The sequence below is a fragment of the Ylistrum balloti genome, unplaced genomic scaffold (genome assembly GCF_031769215.1).
Source record: "Ylistrum balloti isolate Yb309-2 unplaced genomic scaffold, AGI_CSIRO_Ybal_v1 Utg369636, whole genome shotgun sequence".
Taxonomy (NCBI): domain Eukaryota; kingdom Metazoa; phylum Mollusca; class Bivalvia; order Pectinida; family Pectinidae; genus Ylistrum; species Ylistrum balloti.
In genome coordinates this window covers 687,772-709,868 of record NW_026781899.1, presented here as the reverse complement: position 1 = coordinate 709,868, position 22,097 = coordinate 687,772, and the positions used below count along the sequence as shown (strand labels likewise).

Below are 22,097 nucleotides of genomic sequence, written 5' to 3'. Positions count from 1 at the left end.
CATGGTATATACAGTACTGTTATAACAAGCCTCACAGAAACCTGGTATATACATTACTGTAGTAACAAGCCTCACAGAAACCTGGTATATACGGTACTGTTATAACAAGCCTCACAGAAACCTGGTATATATATAGTACTATTATAACAAGCCTCACAGAAACCTGGTATATACAGTACTGTTATAACAAGTCTCACGGAAACCTGGTATATATATAGTACTATTATAACAAGCCTCACAGAAACCTGGTATATATAGTACTGTTATAACAAGCCTCACAGAAACCTGGTATATATATAGTACTATTATAACAAGCCTCACAGAAACCTGGTATATATAGTTCTGTTATAACAAGCCTCACAGAAACCAGGTCTAAACAGTACTGTTAAAGCAAGCCTCACAGAAACCAGATATATATAGTACTATTAAAACAAGCCTCACAGAAACCTGTGTTATAACCAGCCATTTGTATAATAACATTTTGTTTAACAATAAAATATGTATTAGTAATACTGTATTTTTTTACTAATAAAAGTAACACAATGTTAATACAGGTTTTTGAGATATATTAAAACGAAAACACTCAAACAATGAAGTTTTAACATTTTTTAAATAAAAATACTCAATTACTCTTCGGAAACATGTTAAAATTTTATATATAATTTGTTTAGTCAAAAACAACAAATTATGACAAAAATAAAGTTGAAAGGAAAATGGAAAATGCTTTTAGATGACTGCAGAATGCATTTTTACCCATGTAAAATGCTCTTTTGCCAAATACAAACTGTCTTTTGCTGAAAGTAAAATAGGTTTTACTTAATCCAAAACGTTTTTTGTTGGTACAGTTTTAAAAAAGCATAAATGTAAAGTTCCACAAAAATGATTTTGCATTAACCTTTGTGCACCGTCTTACTATTAAACCTTTGTGCACCGTCTTACTATTAAACCTTTGTGCATCGGCTTACCATCTAACTTTGTGCACTGGCTTACCATCTAACCTTTGTGCACTGGCTTACCATCTAACCTTAGTGCACTGGCTTACCGTTACTACAAGGAACTATTAAAAACATCTCATAGGAACAATAGATAAAAAGCAAGGAGATGATGGGGGAAGTAGTGATATCTTCATGTAGTAACGGCCACTAGAATATATCAACAGCATTTACTGAGAATTTGAAATTATGATGTAGTACATGTTGTCACATTAATTAACTATACAAGAAAATCCTGACCTGATTTTGCATATTTCCTGTCAGATATTTCTACAATTTGGAGTTTCCTAGACAAGTTTCAGCTACCTGTATTCATAAAACAGTACACCAACACCTGACCATAAATAATCACTCGCATTTACTGCCGTTAGTTCCATTATAAGTCTGTGCTCTATGTCTAGGACATTACATCTCGTAGACATTGGTCGTTGACTTGTGACCCCTGCTGCTCTCAAAGGTTAATGTTAACGAGTGGTTAAGCAAAAAATTCAAACAGCTTCCACTGAAAAAACGTAAGTGTTGATTGTAAAATTAACACTCAAAATATATCAGCCGAACTCGTCTCAGCAAATTTACTGCTAGGAAATTGTAGAGAATGTTTCCAGTTCCGTTCAATCAATGTCGTAAAATTTATATTAACAACTGATTGTCTGTAACCAGCCTTTGAACATGTGTACTAACCACTGGTTGTCTTTAACCAGCCTTTGAACATGTGTACTAAGCACTGGTTGTCTTTAACCAGCCTTTGAACATGTGTACTAAGCACTGGTTGTCTTTAACCAGCCTTTGAACATGTGTACTAACCACTGGTTGTCTTTAACCAGCCTTTGAACATGTGTACTAAGCACTGGTTGTCTTTAACCAGCCTTTGAACATGTGTACTAACCACTGGTTGTCTTTAACCAGCCTTTGAACATGTGTACTAACCACTGGTTGTCTTTAACCAGCCTTTGAGCATGTGTACTAACCACTGGTTGTCTTTAACCAGCCTTTGAACATGTGGGTCCTGGCAGTTTTGACAGTTCCAGATGTCATGTAGCTATCAAATTATATCATTTGAGGCCTTTGTCAGGTTCCTGTATGTCTCTATGAATCTAGACAGTCGTTCCTGCTTTAAAGTTGAAATAGCAAATGCTTTTTCACCTAAATACAAACTCACAACATATAGGGATTGATTTCATTACAAAGGTTCTTTATAGTCTTTAGAAGCTTTGTCTTAATCTGTGACAATTACAACCTGTCGTTCTGAAACACTGACCCTTTCTTGTAATCTGTGACATCATAATTACACCCGTCATTCAGAAACACTGACCCTTTGTCGTAATCTGGGACATCACAATTACGCCTCGTCGTTTCGAAACACTGACCCGAATCTTATTCTACGACAGACTCAAAGTATATAAACTGCACTACAAACTACCCTAAAAAATAATATAACAAGCAATCAGGAAGACATTGTGAATGATCTAAGTTAGTGTCCTGTAAATAATGGCATATAACTACCCAAATTTTAAATGTGTGCATCACAATGTCAAGTTAAATGCTTGATTGTCACCAATCGATGAATCATACAATGCGTGTATAGATGGGGGAAGGGGTGCTTAACAACTTAAGATAAGATAAACAGAGATATTTTACAAAAACTTGTATCTATCAGCTGTCTGATTCAATTTCTATCATTATCTATTCTAACACAAATTAGCAAATCTGTTGTCAAGAAAAGGGAGATGTACATGTTACTATGGCAACAAATTAAAACATTACCGTTAAATCATAAACATTTGTGGGTTTTTTTTTTTCTGTGTTGATGCAGTGAATATTTTAAATCCCTGAATTCATATATTAACAAAATAACAAATGACATCAAATCTAAACCTAATGTTCATTAGATATGTGCCGACATGTTTTTCGGGCTCATGGCTATTTGCTGTTGTTTCAGAAATCCCAACAATCCTAAAACTACTGTTTGTTGGTATTTCACTTTTGCGATATTTTTGTTATGTTGTATACTCAAAAAGCTATTACCAACATCATTATTCAAACAATTGCATAGAACAGCTCAACAAATCACAATACATTTACAATCATTACGATCAAATTTCTATGTACAAAATAAATACCATATATTGTACAATCACGCACAGTGTGTTGATATTTCAGGGTAAAAACATACCATAATGCTTCATATTTCCATCAATACAATTCTAGACACTTGGGAATTATCTCAAATCAGAAATCTTCACAGACATTTATATAATGACTTGTATAAAGAATTACTCTGGTGATTGTGTACGTCTGTACAAATAAGCATTAAAAACTAAAAAGCAATGAAGAAATTAGATTGCTTTTGCGTAAGCAGCTGAAACTTTTGGACCGGTCGAACCTGTATAAAAAACACCTGGTGCAGATCGGGGACTAATGCTGGACTACAGAATATTTGACATGTGCAGAGTGCAGGGTCTAGCCGTACCTGTCAGAAACTAACTTGCTGAATATTTTTTCGGGTGGCCGGGTGGTAACGCACTCGCCTTTCACCTAGCCGATTCCCGGAACGGACGTGAAAAGGTAAGGGGTCACCTGCCCGACCACGTGGGTTTTCCCCGGGTACTCCGGTTTCCTCCCACAATAAGACCCCTCGCGCGCTTACATCCAGGCCAACAAGAGTGATTAGTATAAGTTGACATAACTTGTTTTGCAATTGTTGTAATATAAATAAAGTTTATATATATATCATTAAATTTCAGAATTTCAATGTTAGTGTACTCACATATTTCTGGAAGCATTGCGTTTTAAATATGAGTGAAATGGAGGGTATTTTAATTTTAGTTCATTTTTTTATGCCGGACAGGAAATTTCCAAACATATATCAAGTCCAACATCCAGTACGTGGATGGAATAATTTCAGACCTCATAAACCTTTTCAACTGGGTTCTGCAAAAACAGCCTTAATTAACATATCCTGATATGTAGAATTTGTATATATATGTAGTATATTAAGCTGCTTTAAAAATACTGAAATATATTTTTAAGTATGGATGACACTTTCACAACATGATAATGTATAGAGATATGACTTGATTTGACCATGACCTTGTGAGCTCCATTAAACACTGCAGTGTAGACATATGTGGCTGGATTTGACCCTGACCTTGTAACTTGTCAAGTTTCCTATAGACAATGCAATGTATACAGATATGGCTTACTTTGACCTTGACCTTGTCTTGGGAAGCTACTATAAGCATGAAATGTACATAGATATGACCTTGACCTTGAGCCCCCTAACCATCACACTGATGATAATGTTTTGTTTTTTGAGAGAAAAAAATAAAACACAAAAAAACAAAATAAGAATTGGCATCATAAACAAATCATATAGAATACACAATGTATGTTTACAATTTTACATTAGCAAACAGCTGCATCTGCCAGCATGCTTTGGAATAATATTTCATAGTAATTTGGAAGATATACATAGTTTTAGCCATGAAAATAGTCCGCCTTTGGCTGCAAAATATGACAAAACATTGCTGGTTCTAAATTCAATAACTGCTATACTTAACACTTGTAATATTTATCTTGGTTTCATAGTATTGTAAAATCTTTGTGCTGGGATAACATATTGATACCCAGCACAAAACCCAATAACACAGACTTAAAACCAAAGTATAAAATCTTTACAGTGGCAGTAAAAATGAACCATTCCACTGGAACAGTTTGAGGATAGAGTGAAATATTCCACAGGAATAAATTGAAGATAGAAAACATCAAAATTTCTGTAATAATTTAGAAAAGTTTGAGGCGTGAAAGTGTGAAAATTTCCACAGAAATAATCTGAAGAGAGAAAATTTTCACATTCACACACAAATTTTTCCCCCGTAATTTGACACTTTCGTGATTATCAGACACTTATCACAATATACCAGATCAGTGTATACCAGCATCTGATTCACTGTTTTCTGATTATCTAATCCAGTAAGCCACATCTTTCCACACACACATTGGCTTTTCTTTTCCTTTTCTGCATCATTTTCAATCGTGCACTTCTCCTACGGTGTCGTAAATACGAGTCCTCATCAGAATCATTCTCATCATCTTCGTCCCAGCTTGACTCCTGTGTGACCTCTGCATCAGACGGATCCTCGTATTGGTATGTCCATTTAGCTACACAGCTGTCCCACTGAAACAGTATTTTGTTCGATTAACGTTTCATAGTTAAATATACTTCCCTAGGATTTAATTACAAATGAAGTCTGTGTGTTCTAAAGATCTGTTAATATCATGAGTATCAAACCATATTAACTAGGAATATTAGGCAGTCACTATATTAGGTGATTTCGCCCTGAAAAATATTGTTGAAATATTTGGCACCTCAAAAATTATGTGTTGTAAGTATTCTTTATCAAATATGTTGTATTTATCTGCCATTTCCAACAACCACTCAGCACTCTCTGGAGTTACCTAGTGATAGTAATTGTTGGAGTAGGAAATGGCTAACTCCCAACAACCACTCGACACTCTCTGGAGTTATCTAGTGATAGTAATTGTTGGAGTAGGAAATGGCTAACTCCCAACAACCACTCGACACTCTCTGGAGTTATCTAGTGATAGTTATTGTTGGAGTAGGAAATGGCTTACTCCCAATAACCACTCGACACTCTCTGGAGTTATCTAGTGATAGTTATTGTTGGAGTAGGAAATGGCTACCTCCCAATAACCACTCGACACTCTCTGGAGTTGTCTAGTGATAGTAATTGTTGGAGTTGGAAATGGCTGAAGATGGTAGATATTTTAGAAGAGACCCTCTTACCAACCAAATGTAACATCAGATAAGAGTTCAGATTGTGTTTTTTGGTAAAAATCCTTCTTCAGCAATGACTGAATTAGATGTCCTAGCAGGTTTATTACGTAATGTTGTAACATACATAAATCTGTAAACCAAACAGGGGCTACTGCATTTCACCAAGGTTTGCAACATTTAAAATTCATCTTAATGTTCACTGGCACTTTGTAAATCATGCTTCAAAATGGCTTGCTAATCTTACATGTAGAGAGTATGCTTAACACAAAACTAGAGTAAGGTGCACTTTAATTTTTTTGATAAACGAAGGGTATAAGAATAGGTCCCCATGAAACTTTGTCTCAGGTGACCTGAAAAGTAGGAAATCCCTTACAACACAGGTCAGTCAATTCCTAACTTTACAAATAACACCTTAGAAGTGCACAGCATCAGTTAGTTCCACTTGGAAAGGACTAGTCCCAGTCTACTTACTGAGGTACTCATAATGATATTCTCGTACGGGTGCCACGACACGTCCCTCACACAGGTGTTGTGTCCTGACAGCTTGGCTACAATCTTTCCCGTCAACAGGTCATACACTGAAACAGTCATTATATATTAATACTCTATACTTTTTCAGACAGAATACAACTCAACAAAAATTTACAAGTGAGTATCACATCTGGCCAAACACGATACTGACATTCAAAATGAGAATCTAATTTTTCATGTACAAAAATAACAAAATTGGACTATATGTGGTTAGATTATATAGTTAATAATAGGCTTTTACAAATTGAAAGTGATTGCAGAAAGTTTAAGATATACCAAAATTTTACTCGATCATAAACAGTAACAGAAGAGTGACCTATGGTCAGTTTATCTGAGTCTATTTGGGTGTAGAAATTCAAATACTGAAAAAGTCCGAACAGAAAATAAAAATCTGACAGGGTACATCATCCAACAATTATCAGGCAGATTTAACAATATTGTAAATTTCAGCCAATAAAGCTAAAAATAATATTCAAATTGAAATAAATGAAGTGAAAATTGAGAATGAAAAGAAAAAGAAACATATTTGTAATCAAAGAAAGAAAGCTTTATAACATGTGCATTGATTATGGTCTTCCAAGTCAAATGCCAATTTGTAACATCACATCATTACTTCCCATTGATGTGAAAACCATTTGTACATCTGTGTGGACTGATATCCCTCAACTTACCTACAACAGTTCCACTAGCACAACCGGAGTACACATATCTCTGACCGGTGGTCATCTCCGGTGAAAAATGACATCGAATCAGTGTATTCAGAACAGAGTGACCTCTGTAGGTCATGATAGAGGAGTCCCCAGCCAAAATCTTCTTCTTAGAGGCTGTAAACAAAAGAAACAAGATCCTTTATCTGTAGCTGTGAATTCCTTCTAACAGTATTCAATATAATGTACCACATTTCTACATGTATTCAAGTAATTTTAAACTATTAACATGTGATAAAAACAAATTTCACTAAGAATTAATGTTCAAAACATACAGTTATATTGTCATTGTTAATTGCCTCATATCATCTACAACATTCAAACAACACAGACATTTACCTCTTTTCGGAAACTGTTGCCACCTGTAGTCCCATCTCTGTTTGGCTACTGCTTTCTTTGTAGACTTTACATACAGGAGAAAAGTATCTGGTTTCAGTATAATTATCTGTACAACTCACTATCAACAGTGCTGGAGAATAGCTCTAAAGTACCTGTCTCTAATTCTATCACATACAGTGCTGGAGACTAGCTTCAAAGCACCAGTCTCTAATTCTATTACATACAGTGCTGGAGACTAGCTTCAAAGCACCAGTCTCTAATTCTATTACATACAGTGCTGGAGACTAGCTTCAAAGCACCTGTCTCTAATTCTATCACATACAGTGCTAAAGACCAGCTCTAAAGCACCTGTCTCTGATTCTATTACATACAGTGCTGGAGACTAGCTTCAAAGCACCTGTCTCTAATTCCATCACATACAATGATGGAGATTAGCTCCATAGTACCTGTCTCTATTTCTATCACATACAATGATGGAGATTAGCTCCATAGTACCTGTCTCTATTTCTATCACATACAATGATGGAGATTAGCTCCATAGTGCCTGTCTCTATTTCTATCACATACAATGATGGAGATTAGCTCCATAGTACCTGTCTCTATTTCTATCACATACAATGATGGAGATTAGCTCCATAGTACCGGTCTCTAATTCTATCACATACAATGATGGAGATTAGCTCCATAGTACCTGTCTCTATTTCTATCACATACAATGATGGAGATTAGCTCCATAGTACCGGTCTCTAATTCCATCACATACAATGATGGAGATTAGCTCCATAGTACCTGTCTCTATTTCTATCACATACAATGATGGAGATTAGCTCCATAGTACCGGTCTCTAATTCTATCACATACAATGATGGAGATTAGCTCCATAGTACCTGTCTCTATTTCTATCACATACAATGATGGAGATTAGCTCCATAATACCGGTCTCTAATTCTATCACATACAATGATGGAGACCAGCTCCAAAGCACCTGTCTCTAATTCTATCACATACAGTGATGGAGACTAGCTTTATAGTGCCTGTCTCTAATTCTATCACATACAGTGCTGGAGACCAACTCTAAAGCACCTGTCTCTAATTCTATCACATACAGTGCTGGAGACTAGCTCTAAAGCATCTGTCTCTAATTCTATCACATACAGTGCTGGAGACTAGCTTTATAGTACCTGTCTCTATTTCTATCACATACAGTAATGGAGACGAGCTCCAAAGCACCCGTCACTAATTCTATCACATACTTGGTTCCAATATGTATACATGGTTAATATCTGTGATGCAGATCGGATCTGCTGACTTCAAACGTTTTTTTACATTGTTGCTACCTGGTAGATCTCAACATATGAAATTTTGCTTTGTGTCTTGGACTTCATTCAGCACACTTCAAGTACAGGTATATACCTCTTTTATATGATTCAAACACCAGTCTTATCAGGACTGAATAACTGACACACGAGTGAATAAATGAAGTTTGCAAATGTTTCATTCAAACTTAAGAGTGATAATTTTTTGTCAATAATGCTTTCTGTCAATACATTCCACAGAAGATTATTACCAAATATATCATAATACCAATTATATAACTTTCTAAATTTCATCAATGTTCTGTAGATAGTGTACAAGGTTGCCACACTGATGTGAGTGATGCTCCCCTCTACGTACCTGAATGCCTTCCTCGGATGAGAACATACGGACATCCCATAGCTTCATGGACTGATCTTTACAGTTAGACAAGAGGAACCGTGCATCTCCCTGAGAGAATAATACACAGGACTCAGTTTCACAAAACCTGGTGTTTTATTAACATCAGAACCCTAATCACTGGAAAGTTTATAAGTGGTAAGTGTTCACTGATCAACTTGAATTTTCCTCGTAAGAAATAACTACAGAATTTTACAGTCAGTTTGACCGATATGAAATCTACCAGAACAACAAGTTGTAGCACCTAGAATTGTGATGACTGACACCCATAACAACAAATTTTAGGACCTTATATCTTGATGTCTGACATATACCCATAGCAACAATTTTAAACATGTAATATTTTGGTGACTGACAGATACCAATAGTAATAAGTTTTAGGAACTGGTATTTTGATGACTGACAGATATCCATAGCAATAAGTTTTAGGACTGGTATTTTGATGACACCAAACTTGTACAACAGTACAATACAGACTAAGATCTATGTAGACAGTCGGGTTTGAACAATACCTTGGAGTCTATGTAGGTGACACCGTCGGAGTGACCTGCCAATATGCCAACAGGGACCGGATTCTCCTCACGCAGGGTTCGTCTGTCCCAAACCTATATACCAAGTAACAATGTATCATTGTTCATCACACAGAAGACATGGCTAACCATGAATAAAACTGTGGAATAACATCTTATCAATTCTACAACAGAAAGTTGAAAAATAAAATTCTGAATTATTCACAAACTTCAACTCTCTTGATGATCTCATATATGATCTTGTACACTGAACATTCCCTAAAAATAACTAGAACACAAGAATTTAATATCAGGAATAATGAGGTTTTGTCTAAAACTGTTGGTTCTTAGATAGTTATCTGTAAGGAAATGCTGATGTTAATGGATCATTGTGACTAGATTTACAAAACGTAGGACAACACTGCGACGAATGTTGATCAAGAGGAAATCTGTTTGTGGTTTACCTTTAACAAACCATCATCCCCTCCACTAAATAAAATCTGTGAGGAACTGTCAGCAAAGGCCACGGCATTCACATCATCTTCATGGGCATCAATCTGGTAAAGATATAAGACAATGCTACATGGTTACTAAGCAGTAGGCATATTATTAAAGGGAGATAACTATAAAAAGTGAACATGTAATTTTAGGAAATCAACTACCATATTTTCTGGGTTATAAGCTGCAGTTTTTTTCCTCAGAGGGCGGGCTTGCAGCTTATATACCGGTAAAACAAATTCAGAAAAATGGTAAAACAAATGAAGAGTATGGGTATTGTTTGGACATTGGTTATGGACCGTTACGGTACGGCCATTTGTCGAGGTGTATCACATGTACTATTAACCTGCGTGACCTCGCACCCAGATAATTTTGGTTGCTGTAACATGTGATGCTCCCAGAGAGAATAAAGAATAGTGATTTAAACCAAGGATTCCAGTACATCAGTACGAGACGTCAAATACAAAAAATACAAGTTTCAGAATACCAGGTAAGTTTACTCTGATAGATTTTAGATAGCTGTATAGTATATAAAAAAATAAAGAATTTTTCAGCAAATGTTCTTAGAGTTAAAGTTTGTGATAATGAAACCAGATTTTAGTATACTCAAAATCTTACAGACTGTTCCTGACTTCCAATAGACAAGGTTTACCCGCATGACACGTGCTTCACATGTCCTATTATCTTAGGTTCTTTTTAAGCTTCAACGACTCAAAATATCCATATAATTTAACCATTAAGACTATATTATATAATTATTACACTATATAGTATGAAAATAATGCATATGAAAGTTATTTGAGTCACAAAATCCTGTGTCTCATGCAGTACACATTACTCACCCGAAGTGTCCTTTGGTTACTCTCTCTATCATACACATATAGGCAACCATCATTAGCACTGTAATAAAAAATCATCACCAATTTTACTGTCTACTGTTTCAGTGAATACTATCTTACTGCAGATACCTAAAACTAGTTTGCATTCAGTTATATTTTTATTCAAATTTATCAAAACTGACTAGTCAAAAAGGGACATTTTGAAACTCAATCCATTCCTAGTCACTTTCAAGACTTTCATGACTTTCTGAATCACAATATAAACTGCTTCAATATGCCTTGCAGTTTTTGTCAATAATCAATTATCATAAATTATGTAATCATTTCATCAAGTTCAAAAACATTTTTTGTTGTTGTGTCATTCAACACTGCACTGACTTATGGAAATATTTGTTACTTTGGTTACATCATAGGATTAATCATTCATTGTCTACATTCTAGACAAAACAGTAGTATGTGACCTTCATCATCCAAAGTCATGTAATTATACCAAACATGAAAGCAAAGACAGAGAAAAAAGACAATAAGAGAAAATCTTACCCTCCAAGAATTTCTCGATTATCATAGGAAAAGGTAAGTGAAAATATACAAAAGCTGTGTTCCCCTGGAAACAGGTGCAAGGCATTGTGGGTGTCATATTCTCCATGAATATTGCATAGATGAACTGAAAAATTAGATGTACAATGAATAACACAACTAGGTAAAGCAAAAAAAAGGGATCAAAATCTTGATTCTGAACAAATCATATCATTTACGCTTACCACAGAGTCTGATTTTTTCCATTTTATGGTCTAAAACTAAATCATTGCTCATTTTCTCCAAAAGGTATAGAATAATAGCAGTCTTGCACAAATTAAATCATGTTTGTTTTGAAACAAAAAACAAAAAAAGTTTTTCTGACACCCACCCCCCATAATATATAAAAAAATAAATAAAATGCAGTTATTCACAGAAATTTCTATTTTTTAAATTTTTTTCCCCCACCATCTTTATTTGTATTAGTGTGGTACTTACTGCAGTCAGACCAGCTGGAGTAGATGACATAGTTACCATCTGGGCTGAAAACCATCACAACTCAGCATTAAATTTACAGTACTCTTAAAATCATAACGAAACATGAGATAAAACCAGTAACAGAGATACTGGAATGATATTGGTGCCCACCATTATATAATCTTTATCATCAATTTTTTATCAGTTGAATTGTCTCCCTTCTCTTCTTTCTAACTGGTTCCAAAACACAATATTTACGTCTAAGAATCAACAGGAACCTACATACTAAATCTGAGAGAACGATTCAAACAGTTTCTCTCAAGAAATGGTAAAAATGAAATTAAATTATCAATATCCAAGATGGCCACCTGTCTTCCATTTTCGTTTTCATATCACAACAAGGGTCTAATGAGAACCTAGATGTGAAATGTGAGCATGATCCATATACATGCAGTAGTAACAACCATTGTTTAAAGACAGACAATGGAAAAGAACAAAGGTCGATTTGAACAGCCAAACATCAGATGGGCTAAAACAAACCATGCTTTGACAATAAAAATGCTTGAAGATGTTGACTCCATTTATAAACCTATCTAAACATATCAACTCCCCATCCAATATTCACCCTTTACCAAGTTGTTAAAGAGTCCTTGGTTTTTGCTTGCTCATTATTTGCTTTTTGAATGATGGACTATTTCCCTTCTTTTCTCCAAGAAGGCCACCTGTCAGCCATTTTGTTTTTCTGATCAGTCCTAAAATCAAAGGGGCACAACTCAGGACCAAGGGGAACCTACATATGCAATTTGAGAAAGATCCTTCTAGTACTACTCAAGGAATAGCAATAACAAAAATTGTTTACGGACAGTTGGACGGACCACGGATGTAGGGCAATTTGGATAGTATTATAATGATGATGGGCTAAAAACTTAGAGCAATGAAATGAGAAGCTGTTATCTATAATTGTGTTCAAAGATATCAGCTTGTGAAATAAAAGTTGGACAACTTGCAGTGGAATGGAAGTAGACCATTAATTGTTATCACCAGGCATGAATAATACTTATAAACAATATTATATAGACAAAATAACACTTTAGGAGAACATATGGATTGCTGTTTCATAAATCTAATTTATTGGAGATAAAATTGACTTAATTTAATTTTTCATAATCAGATATCAACTACCGACACTGTACATTCTTATTTCAGTAGAAATCCATTACCAATACTATCTTACTTCAGACAAGTTTGAACTTTTAGTCTGTACTATGAATCACTGTAATGCTATCTTACTTCAGTTTGAACTTTTAGTCTGTACTATGAACCACTGTAATGCTATCTTACTTCAGTTTGAACTTTTAGTCTGTACTATGAACCACTGTAATGCTATCTTACTTCAGACAAGTCTGAACCTTTAGTCTGTACTATGAATAATGGTAATATGCTTGTGTTGTCTGCCAAAATATACATTTACAGGAAAGTAGTCTTTCATATCATGGAGAAATTTATAATTCATAATAAAATAACTTTTTAACTAAAATGCAAAACCTTTAACAGAATAATTTTATATATATATGCTTTAATCATGTTCAGATACCAACATCATCTCCAACAATGTCAATTTAAAATCAAAAGTTTTGGCCATGACAGAACAGTGGAACCCCCTTAATATCATGTTACATTTGATAATAAGCAGAAAGTGACATTAACCAATGTTATATTAAGTGATTTCCACTGTACATCCAGAATAAACTTGACTTCAATACCTGAAAGCTGTATCAAGTATACTCCATCCAACATCTTTGGCTCGAATTGTCTTGAGCAAGTTAAAATTACCCCTGGTTGTGTCATATATTCGTATATGTTGGTCTGAAATTAAAACATACTTTTTACACATAGCCTGGTAACATCAAGACGTCTAAACCAAATCTGGTTAGGACAGGAATTTCAAAGACCACAGCCACATATCATTATAAGACCTGTCATTCTGTTCTTCTCTGATTTCCATGAAGTACAAAATATACAAAATTTTGCACAAATGCAACATCGCCGAAAGAAATTGTCACCTGCATGCTAGGTTATAAAAATGAATTGGTTAAAATGCTGCCAGTCGGTTAACCCTGATCTAAAATTAGAATCAGTTTGCTACCATTTATGATTAAGGGAATCAGAAGAGTCTTAAAACATGTGGGCATAAATTGATATTCACCTCAGCCTTAACCTTGCTTTGATACGACTTCCTTTAGGTAGATAAATCCTTGTTATTAACCTTAATAATGTGTCAACTGGGTAAGTCAGTTTAAAAAAGTAGCTGTGTCATGAATTAATTGCCTGACTGTTCATTTCCTTGACATTGGTGCACTTGTACATATATTCAACATATTGAACTTGTTAAGTCTACCAAATCAAATGTATACAAAACGGCTCATATCAACCATTCAATAGGAAGGGTACCTTGACATGCTGTGAGGAATATGTTGCCATCTTTAGAGTAGGTTCCACAGAAAACTTTGTGATGATATCTAGCCACTTCTTCCTTGTGGTTGGGAAGAAACCTATGGAAAAAAGGGGACATAACTCTATTTGAAATTTGTCAAATATGAAATAGTAGTCTTGACATATGCAGGGGGATTTTTTTCTTTTTGAAGACCTGTCAAGCACTACTGATGTTGTGTACATCTCACAAACTCTGATTACCTCGGACTAAGTTTTGGTTCAAAGAAGCAGGTTTACCAAATTTTCTTCTGTCATCATCTAATATATTTAATGTGCTAAGGAGAGCTATAATTCAAATTTACTAGCAGTACAGTGTCCTTCCATTGACTTGATTTTAAAACTAGTATATGTATTATTAAATCTCAATGCATTTCAATTTTTTTAAGTACATAGTAAAATCTAAATACAACAAAAATTCATGTGATAAAAAATACTATATACTCATTTTGTGATATTTGTCAAAATAACATAAATTTTAAAACAAAAATCTTAAGATCAATGAATATTTCCCTATCATCAGAGAAAAAAATAAAGAATTTCTAATTTCCTGCAATTGAATTAATTACTTACTGACATCCAAGGATTCTTTGATCCCCTACTGTAAATTGCTGACTTCTGTTGGCTCCGACTTCTCTCTGAAAATACACATATAATTTCATACCATACAATCTGCAGCATGATATGCACTGTGTATGAACCAATATGGTAAACAGGAGCTCTGACAACACCAAAGTCACCAAATTACCAGGGCATTAATTTGGAAAATGCTTCTTAAAAGTGTGTTTTTCATAGTTTTAAGACAATTTTTTTAACAATCACACAAATACTTCTATTATTTTCGTCTTTCAATTAATTGAAAAATATGACAGAAATAAGAGATAAGCTATTCCTTTGCATTCCCAATGGGAGAAGGTTCAAGTATCAGCTTGTACAGTGAAACCCGCTTAATATCATGTTCCATTTATCAGAGGGAAATGTGATGATAAAATCAAGTGATATTAAGCATTGCCCACATGAAAATAAGTGACATCATCAGATGTTGGATAACAAAGAATATGTAGGGCAAAAAAACTTGATATTAACAGGAAAGTGACATTAACAGATGTGACATTTTTCTTTCTGGTTATTGTAAAATAAAAAAGAACTTGAAAAAAAACCTGCAAGACTTGCCCCTGCCCCTAAATAAAAAAAATCATGTACATTCTGGATCATATGTGGTAGTGTAGGGATAGACATCCGAGATCGCTTCTGTGTCCGTCCAGATTTGTCAAGTATCACCTGCTTCAGGTCATTTTTCTACAACATAAAGGAATATTCTTCAAAACTCATATAACAAAGGAATGTTTTATATCATAAGAATTATTAAAATTATATCATAGCAAACGTTTTTAAAATTGAAACTGCTTCCTTATCATGAGTATGGACTCCAAAAGGTGAATGTATATTATATATATATATATATATATATATATAAATAAAATATCTGTAACAAGAGCTGATATACTTTACATTGTCAGATCAAAACTGGTATATATAGCTATTCTTACCTCCAATAAACTTGTGTCTGGGTTTTGATCAGCTACAAAACAAAGTTTTTACAAATTATGAAAAGACAATGCAAGATTTAAGACCAAAAATTCTCAGGGGACTTACAAATTATATAATGAAGTAAGATGCCAAAATTAGCTGCTGAGCCAAGTGCCTAAACACTAACTCCCTTCAAAGAAAGGGGAAGGTACAATTTATTCATGCTCAGGACCAGCTGGCAAGTGTTACTCACTTAAAATGCCTTATGAATTTAGAAGCCGTTATAGTCACAAGGCATCACTTGGTATGGTCGAGTGGTGGGATGGTGGCGGACAAAAACACTATTGGTGCTAAATAAACTACTGTTGTTGATGCTGCTGAAGGCTGACCTGCGAAACTTGACCAGTCATGTGACAGGACTGACCAATGACGATGAACTTATCACATGTAAAGAACATGTTCACTAACTTGTAGCCTTATGTTATGTGTTTATATATTCTCTGCATAAGCTGTTAACAAATTGTTACTTAAAAAACATCTAGACAAGTTTGTATTTGTTTAGCTGAAATACCCCCAAGAATGTAGAAAGAGTTTAAAACTTATAAAATAGATACATACATATATACCATCCGATACCTGTGGCTTGCAGTTAACACATCTCTTCTAACTAACCCATCTACTAGTGCCAATTATCAACACCGAGGCCACAACAGACGATGCAAAATACAGAAATTATGTATACATATAGAAGCATGTTGACCTGGTACATTTATAAACTAAGGATATATTTACATACAAGTGTCTTGTTTCTTGTTCCACAACCAGAATTACACAGGCATAAAAAGCTACTATATTTGCATATGTCAACTATAAACCATATTACATTTATACAACAATTGCTACCAAAACTATTCCTAACTTCCTAACAAGAAATAAGCAGTAACTATGGTTACCTGAGAAGAGGAAGAGGAAGAGGTAAGTGTGGTTACCTGGGTACGCTACTACTAAGAAACATAAAAACAACTCTGTGGGTCTAAACTAAAAATCGGTAACTGCGTTTACCTGCAAGTGTTTAGTGTGGCAGAGGTAAAAGTAGTTATGGTTGAAAACTCAGTTTAAAAAATCATACCGTTAATCATTTTCAGAAGTAACTAGGTGTACATCAGTATGTAGAGGTACAAGTTACTAGGTGTACATCTACATGTACAGGTTACTAGGTGTACATCTACATGTACAGGTACAAGTTACTAGGTGTACATCTACATGTACAGGTACAAGTTACTAGGTGTACATCTACATGTACAGGTACAAGTTACTAGGTGTACATCAACATGTACAGGTACAAGTTACTAGGTGTACATCAACATGTACAGGTACAAGTTACTAGGTGTACATCAACATGTACAGGTACAAGTTACTAGGTGTACATCTACATGTACAGGTTACTAGGTGTACATCTACATGTACAGGTTACTAGGTGTACATCAACATGTACAGGTACAAGTTACTAGGTGTACATCTACATGTATAGGTTACTAGGTGTACATCTACATGTATAGGTACAAGTTACTAGTTGTACATCAACATGTATAGGTACAAGTTACTAGGTATACATCTACATGTACAGGTACAAGTTACTAGGTGTACATCAACATGTACAGGTACAAGTTACTAGGTGTACATCAACATGTACAGGTACAAGTTACTAGGTGTACATCAACATGTACAGGTACAAGTTACTAGGTGTACAGCTACATGTACAGGTTACTAGGTGTACATCAACATGTACAAGTACAAGTTACTAGGTGTACATCTACATGTATAGGTTACTAGGTGTACATCTACATGTATAGGTACAAGTTACTAGTTGTACATCAACATGTATAGGTACAAGTTACTAGGTATACATCTACATGTACAGGTACAAGTTACTAGTTGTACATCAACATGTATAGGTACAAGTTACTAGGTGTACATCTACATGTAGAGGTACAAGTTACTAGGTGTACATCTACATGTTCAGGTACAAGTTACTAGGTGTACATCTACATGTAGAGGTACAAGTTACTAGGTGTACATCTACATGTATAGGTACAAGTTACTAGGTGTACATCTACATGTAAGGTACAAGTTACTAGGTGTACATCTACATGTATAGGTACAAGTTAGTAGGTGTACATCTACATGTTTGGTACAAGTTACTAGGTGTACATCTACATGTAGAGGAACAAGTTCTAGGTGTACATCTACATGTAGAGGTACAAGTTACTAGGTGTACATCTACATGTATAGGTACAAGTTACTAGGTGTACATCTACATGCATAGGTACAAGTTACTAGGTGTACATCTGCATGTATAGGTACAAGTTACTAGGTGTACATCTACATGTAGAGGTACAAGTTACTAGGTGTACATCAACATGTACAGGTACAAGTTACTAGGTGTACATCTACATGTATAGGTTACTAGGTGTACATCTACATGTATAGGTACAAGTTACTAGTTGTACATCAACATGTATAGGTACAAGTTACTAGGTATACATCTACATGTACAGGTACAAGTTACTAGTTGTACATCAACATGTAGAGGTACAAGTTACTAGGTGTACATCTACATGTATAGGTACAGGTTACTAGGTGTACATCAACATGTAGAGGTACAAGTTACTAGGTATACATCTACATGTACAGGTTATTAGGTGTACATCAACATGTATAGGTACAAGTTACTAGGTATACATCTACATGTACAGGTACAAGTTACTAGGTGTACATCAACATGTACAGGTACAAGTTACCTTTTGGAGGGTTAGCTGGTCCATAAAATTCGTTGTCATCTTCATCATCATCTTCGTTACTGTCATCTTCTTCATGCCTAAGGATTCTAACTTGTCCACTGTAACCACATCAGAGATGAAAAGTCAGAACCATTGTACATATATCAATAGATATAAATCGTAGCTAAAAATAGGGGTTTTTTTATGCAATGAACTGTACAGTCCAAACAAAGATCAGTATCCTCCAAGCTTTCGAAAATCTCAATATCTTTCGAACATGTAATAATTAAAGCTGCATGAATCATGCTATAAGCTTGTTCCAGACAGAATTGAAGAAAGTGTTTCCAATCTGACAAAATATTTAGTGTGCAAGTATCTTCACTCTCAGATGTACTACACTGTTTTGTGTTTATCATATGGGTTTTATCCCTAAACCCGAGTGTAATTTAATCAAATTTCCATTTATAACTAAAGATTCACAGTATGTTACCTAGTTGCACAAGATACATGTATTACCTTGTGCAAGTCTCTGGTGATACTTTTTCATCAACTATGCATGAAACTGCAATTTTGTTAGGACAGTGCATACCTGCCAACTTTCCCCTATTCAGTCAGAAGTTTCCCGTTTTTTACTCTACATCCATCCCCACCTTCTGATTGTTTGGTTCAAAATTGGGGTAATCTCCAGGTTTCAGAGATCATGCTAGGTAGGTCATAAATAACCTTTCTATATTCATCAAATTGGTAAGGTTCACTACCTGCGAACATAATCAAGGCCTAGCTATGTGAGCATACTGCCCAATTATCTAATTAGTGGCACCCACTTCCAGTTAAACGCTTGGGAGCACACTTGTACATGGCCACTTGCTCCCTACCCAATTATTGGTAGACAATTGGTCAGGACTCAGGGGTTGGTCCTAGTAAACGTCTGGTTGAGATGAGGTCATTTTAAAGATAAATAGTTATTACCATGTTTATACTCTATCTATTTAGTCAAATAACAAATTCAACCAGAAAATGGTTTGAAAAATTATCTTTATGATGTAAAAATGTGTAAGCATTCCTCAATCTTTAAACACATCTCTCCTTAAAAATAACCAAGTTGGCATCATGAGTAAAAATTCAGAAAAAAAAAAAAAAAAATTTCACTCGCTGAAAGTCCACTATAGTGTAACTCTAATAAAATACTAGCTGCAATATACTACTCAGCTAGAGAAAACTCTTTAGCTCTATTGGTTGAGTGTCACACTAGTAAGCCAGGGGTCCTGGGTTCGATTCCTAGCGGAAGCATTGAAATAAATAATGACCTCTGTTACAGTGATTTGAAAACATGTTTGGTTCTCAACATAGACGTGATAATGGTTAAATATAGAGTGGGTACTCTTATGCAAATTAGGAATGGGTCAGGACCAAATATCTAGATTAGTATCTGTCTACAGTTATTTTCTAAATATATCATGGACCATGATAGCTAGATTAAAGAATTTTGAATTTTATGAAAGAATTTACATCATTTATCTTTTTTTTTTTTTTTTGCCTCTTTCTATTTTAATAAAATGACAGCATAAAAATTCATATGATGATTAATATTACTTTTTCCATATTTCAATTAAATAAATTCTTTCAGAAGCATTTGGAAATACATATCCTTACTAGCAACCAGATAATCGCTAATCTTAATAACTGTTATGTTATGCGAGTTCAATGAATACTGAGAATTTAAATGAATATTAATTCCAACTTGAACTTGTAACTTTAAACTGGTAGAGTGCATGCTTAACTATACTATAACAATGAAAAAGCTGACATTTTTTCATTGTTATAGTATAGTTAAGCATGTAATTTACCAATTTAAAGTTAAAAATGTCGTTCACGCACTTTTGAGAATTTTGAAGGTATGACAATGGAGTACATCATAATCACCTTCGTATAAGATAAGCTATGATGGCCTGCATATCTGTCTGATCTTCGTCGGCTTCTGTTCCTGCTCCAGCTGCGCCCGTTTCTGCAGGTTCCGTCATCCTCTGACTTTGATTCTGTCTGTTAGAGGAGTTGCTAGAACCCATCAGTCAAGTGACATGGGATTTGTGGTCTGCGGGACACATTGTTGAGAAGAAAATTTATCGTCGTTTTGGTCGTTGCGTCCGTCTCCTGGCTAAAATCCAAGGACTTCCACTTACTTTATATCCCAAAACCAGAGCGTGATCAGCTGATCGCAACGCAATGTTTACTAACTCGGTTATGCAACTGTCAAACCACACATTCACTGTCCATATTGCAACTCTGACTAACTTGACAAATTATACAATATGCAACAGAACTTTGACGTTGAACTTTGTCTACAATTTACTACAAACCTAACATTGTGTATATTGTTACGCACTTTTGAGGAAATTGTCATCGAAATAGTTCAACAGTGCGATGAAGTGTGCAGTTCTATTTTTTGACGTTTCCGGTGTTTGAATAACGTTATAAATTTAGACTCTGACACCGGTAAAACTAACCCGGAATGCATGACATGCAATCGATCCAGATGTTTACTTTCAAAAATGCATTTTTAAAGACAACTCCGCGAATTGCTGTCTTTTGGGCTTTGTAATTAAGTATATAAAATGTCATATAAAAATTCATCATCATCATTCTTTATTACCCCTTTTCGGAGATATGAAAATTTACATTAGAAAATGAACAATTGTGATAAAATTGATGAATGTTCAATATTTAAAAAAAACTGGTTATGAAAAAGGTATAATTAATAGGACATACGCAAAATTTTCTAATTGAAAAATTTGCATTCAACATGGGAAACAAGGAGGAATTCTTTAAAAAGTAATGCACAGCTCAGAAGAAATTTGTTTCTACTGAAGAGGCTGAAAATTGGTACCGGCTGGCCCCTATAACAGTCTCCAGGAACAACTCACTGTCCATATTAATCAAGGCCGTGTAACACTCTATTCCGTTGTTAGAAATCACATTGCACAGGAAATCTGACCGTGACCGCATGGCTACAAGATGTGAGTGCGCATCATCACTGCCCTGCGGGCAATGATGATATGGAGTTACATTAGGAATAGTATTCAAGTATTTGATAACGAGGTACACAGCTTCAGAGACGTATATATATGATATATACGTCTCTTACAGCTTGTAGTTGCTGTGCATTTGCAGGGATCTTTAAAAGTTCCATGGTCCGGTAGCTACAATGGATGCGCGGAAATCGACAAAAGGTCCGAGTCACCATTTAGTCTATCTCTCAGGAACTTATTGTTAATGGAAAATATAACATGATTGATTATTCTGTTCCAGTTCTATTTTGTTGGAAAACACTGGACTTTGTGGTAAATATTCATATAAGCCCGTATTTAGACGCTATGTCGG

General features: G+C 34.9%; 1 protein-coding gene across 1 annotated transcript; it reads right to left on the bottom strand.

Annotated features, from left to right (window-relative positions):
- Positions 1 to 626: 626 nt before the first annotated feature.
- Positions 627 to 21,055, bottom strand: LOC132552993 (DDB1- and CUL4-associated factor 11-like). The gene is made up of 17 exons (XM_060217202.1): positions 20,643 to 21,055; positions 18,741 to 18,838; positions 15,960 to 15,991; positions 15,613 to 15,708; positions 14,983 to 15,047; positions 14,371 to 14,471; positions 13,683 to 13,785; positions 11,941 to 11,984; positions 11,467 to 11,590; positions 10,930 to 10,987; positions 10,054 to 10,146; positions 9,593 to 9,685; positions 9,042 to 9,131; positions 7,368 to 7,431; positions 6,993 to 7,145; positions 6,262 to 6,368; positions 627 to 5,169 (listed from the first exon to the last, which is right to left on the bottom strand). Exons 1-17 carry the CDS (start codon positions 20,783 to 20,785, stop codon positions 4,957 to 4,959), a joined length of 1,677 nt encoding a protein of 558 aa, XP_060073185.1. The 5' UTR covers positions 20,786 to 21,055; the 3' UTR covers positions 627 to 4,956.
- Between the last annotated feature and the right edge of the window lie 1,042 nt (positions 21,056 to 22,097).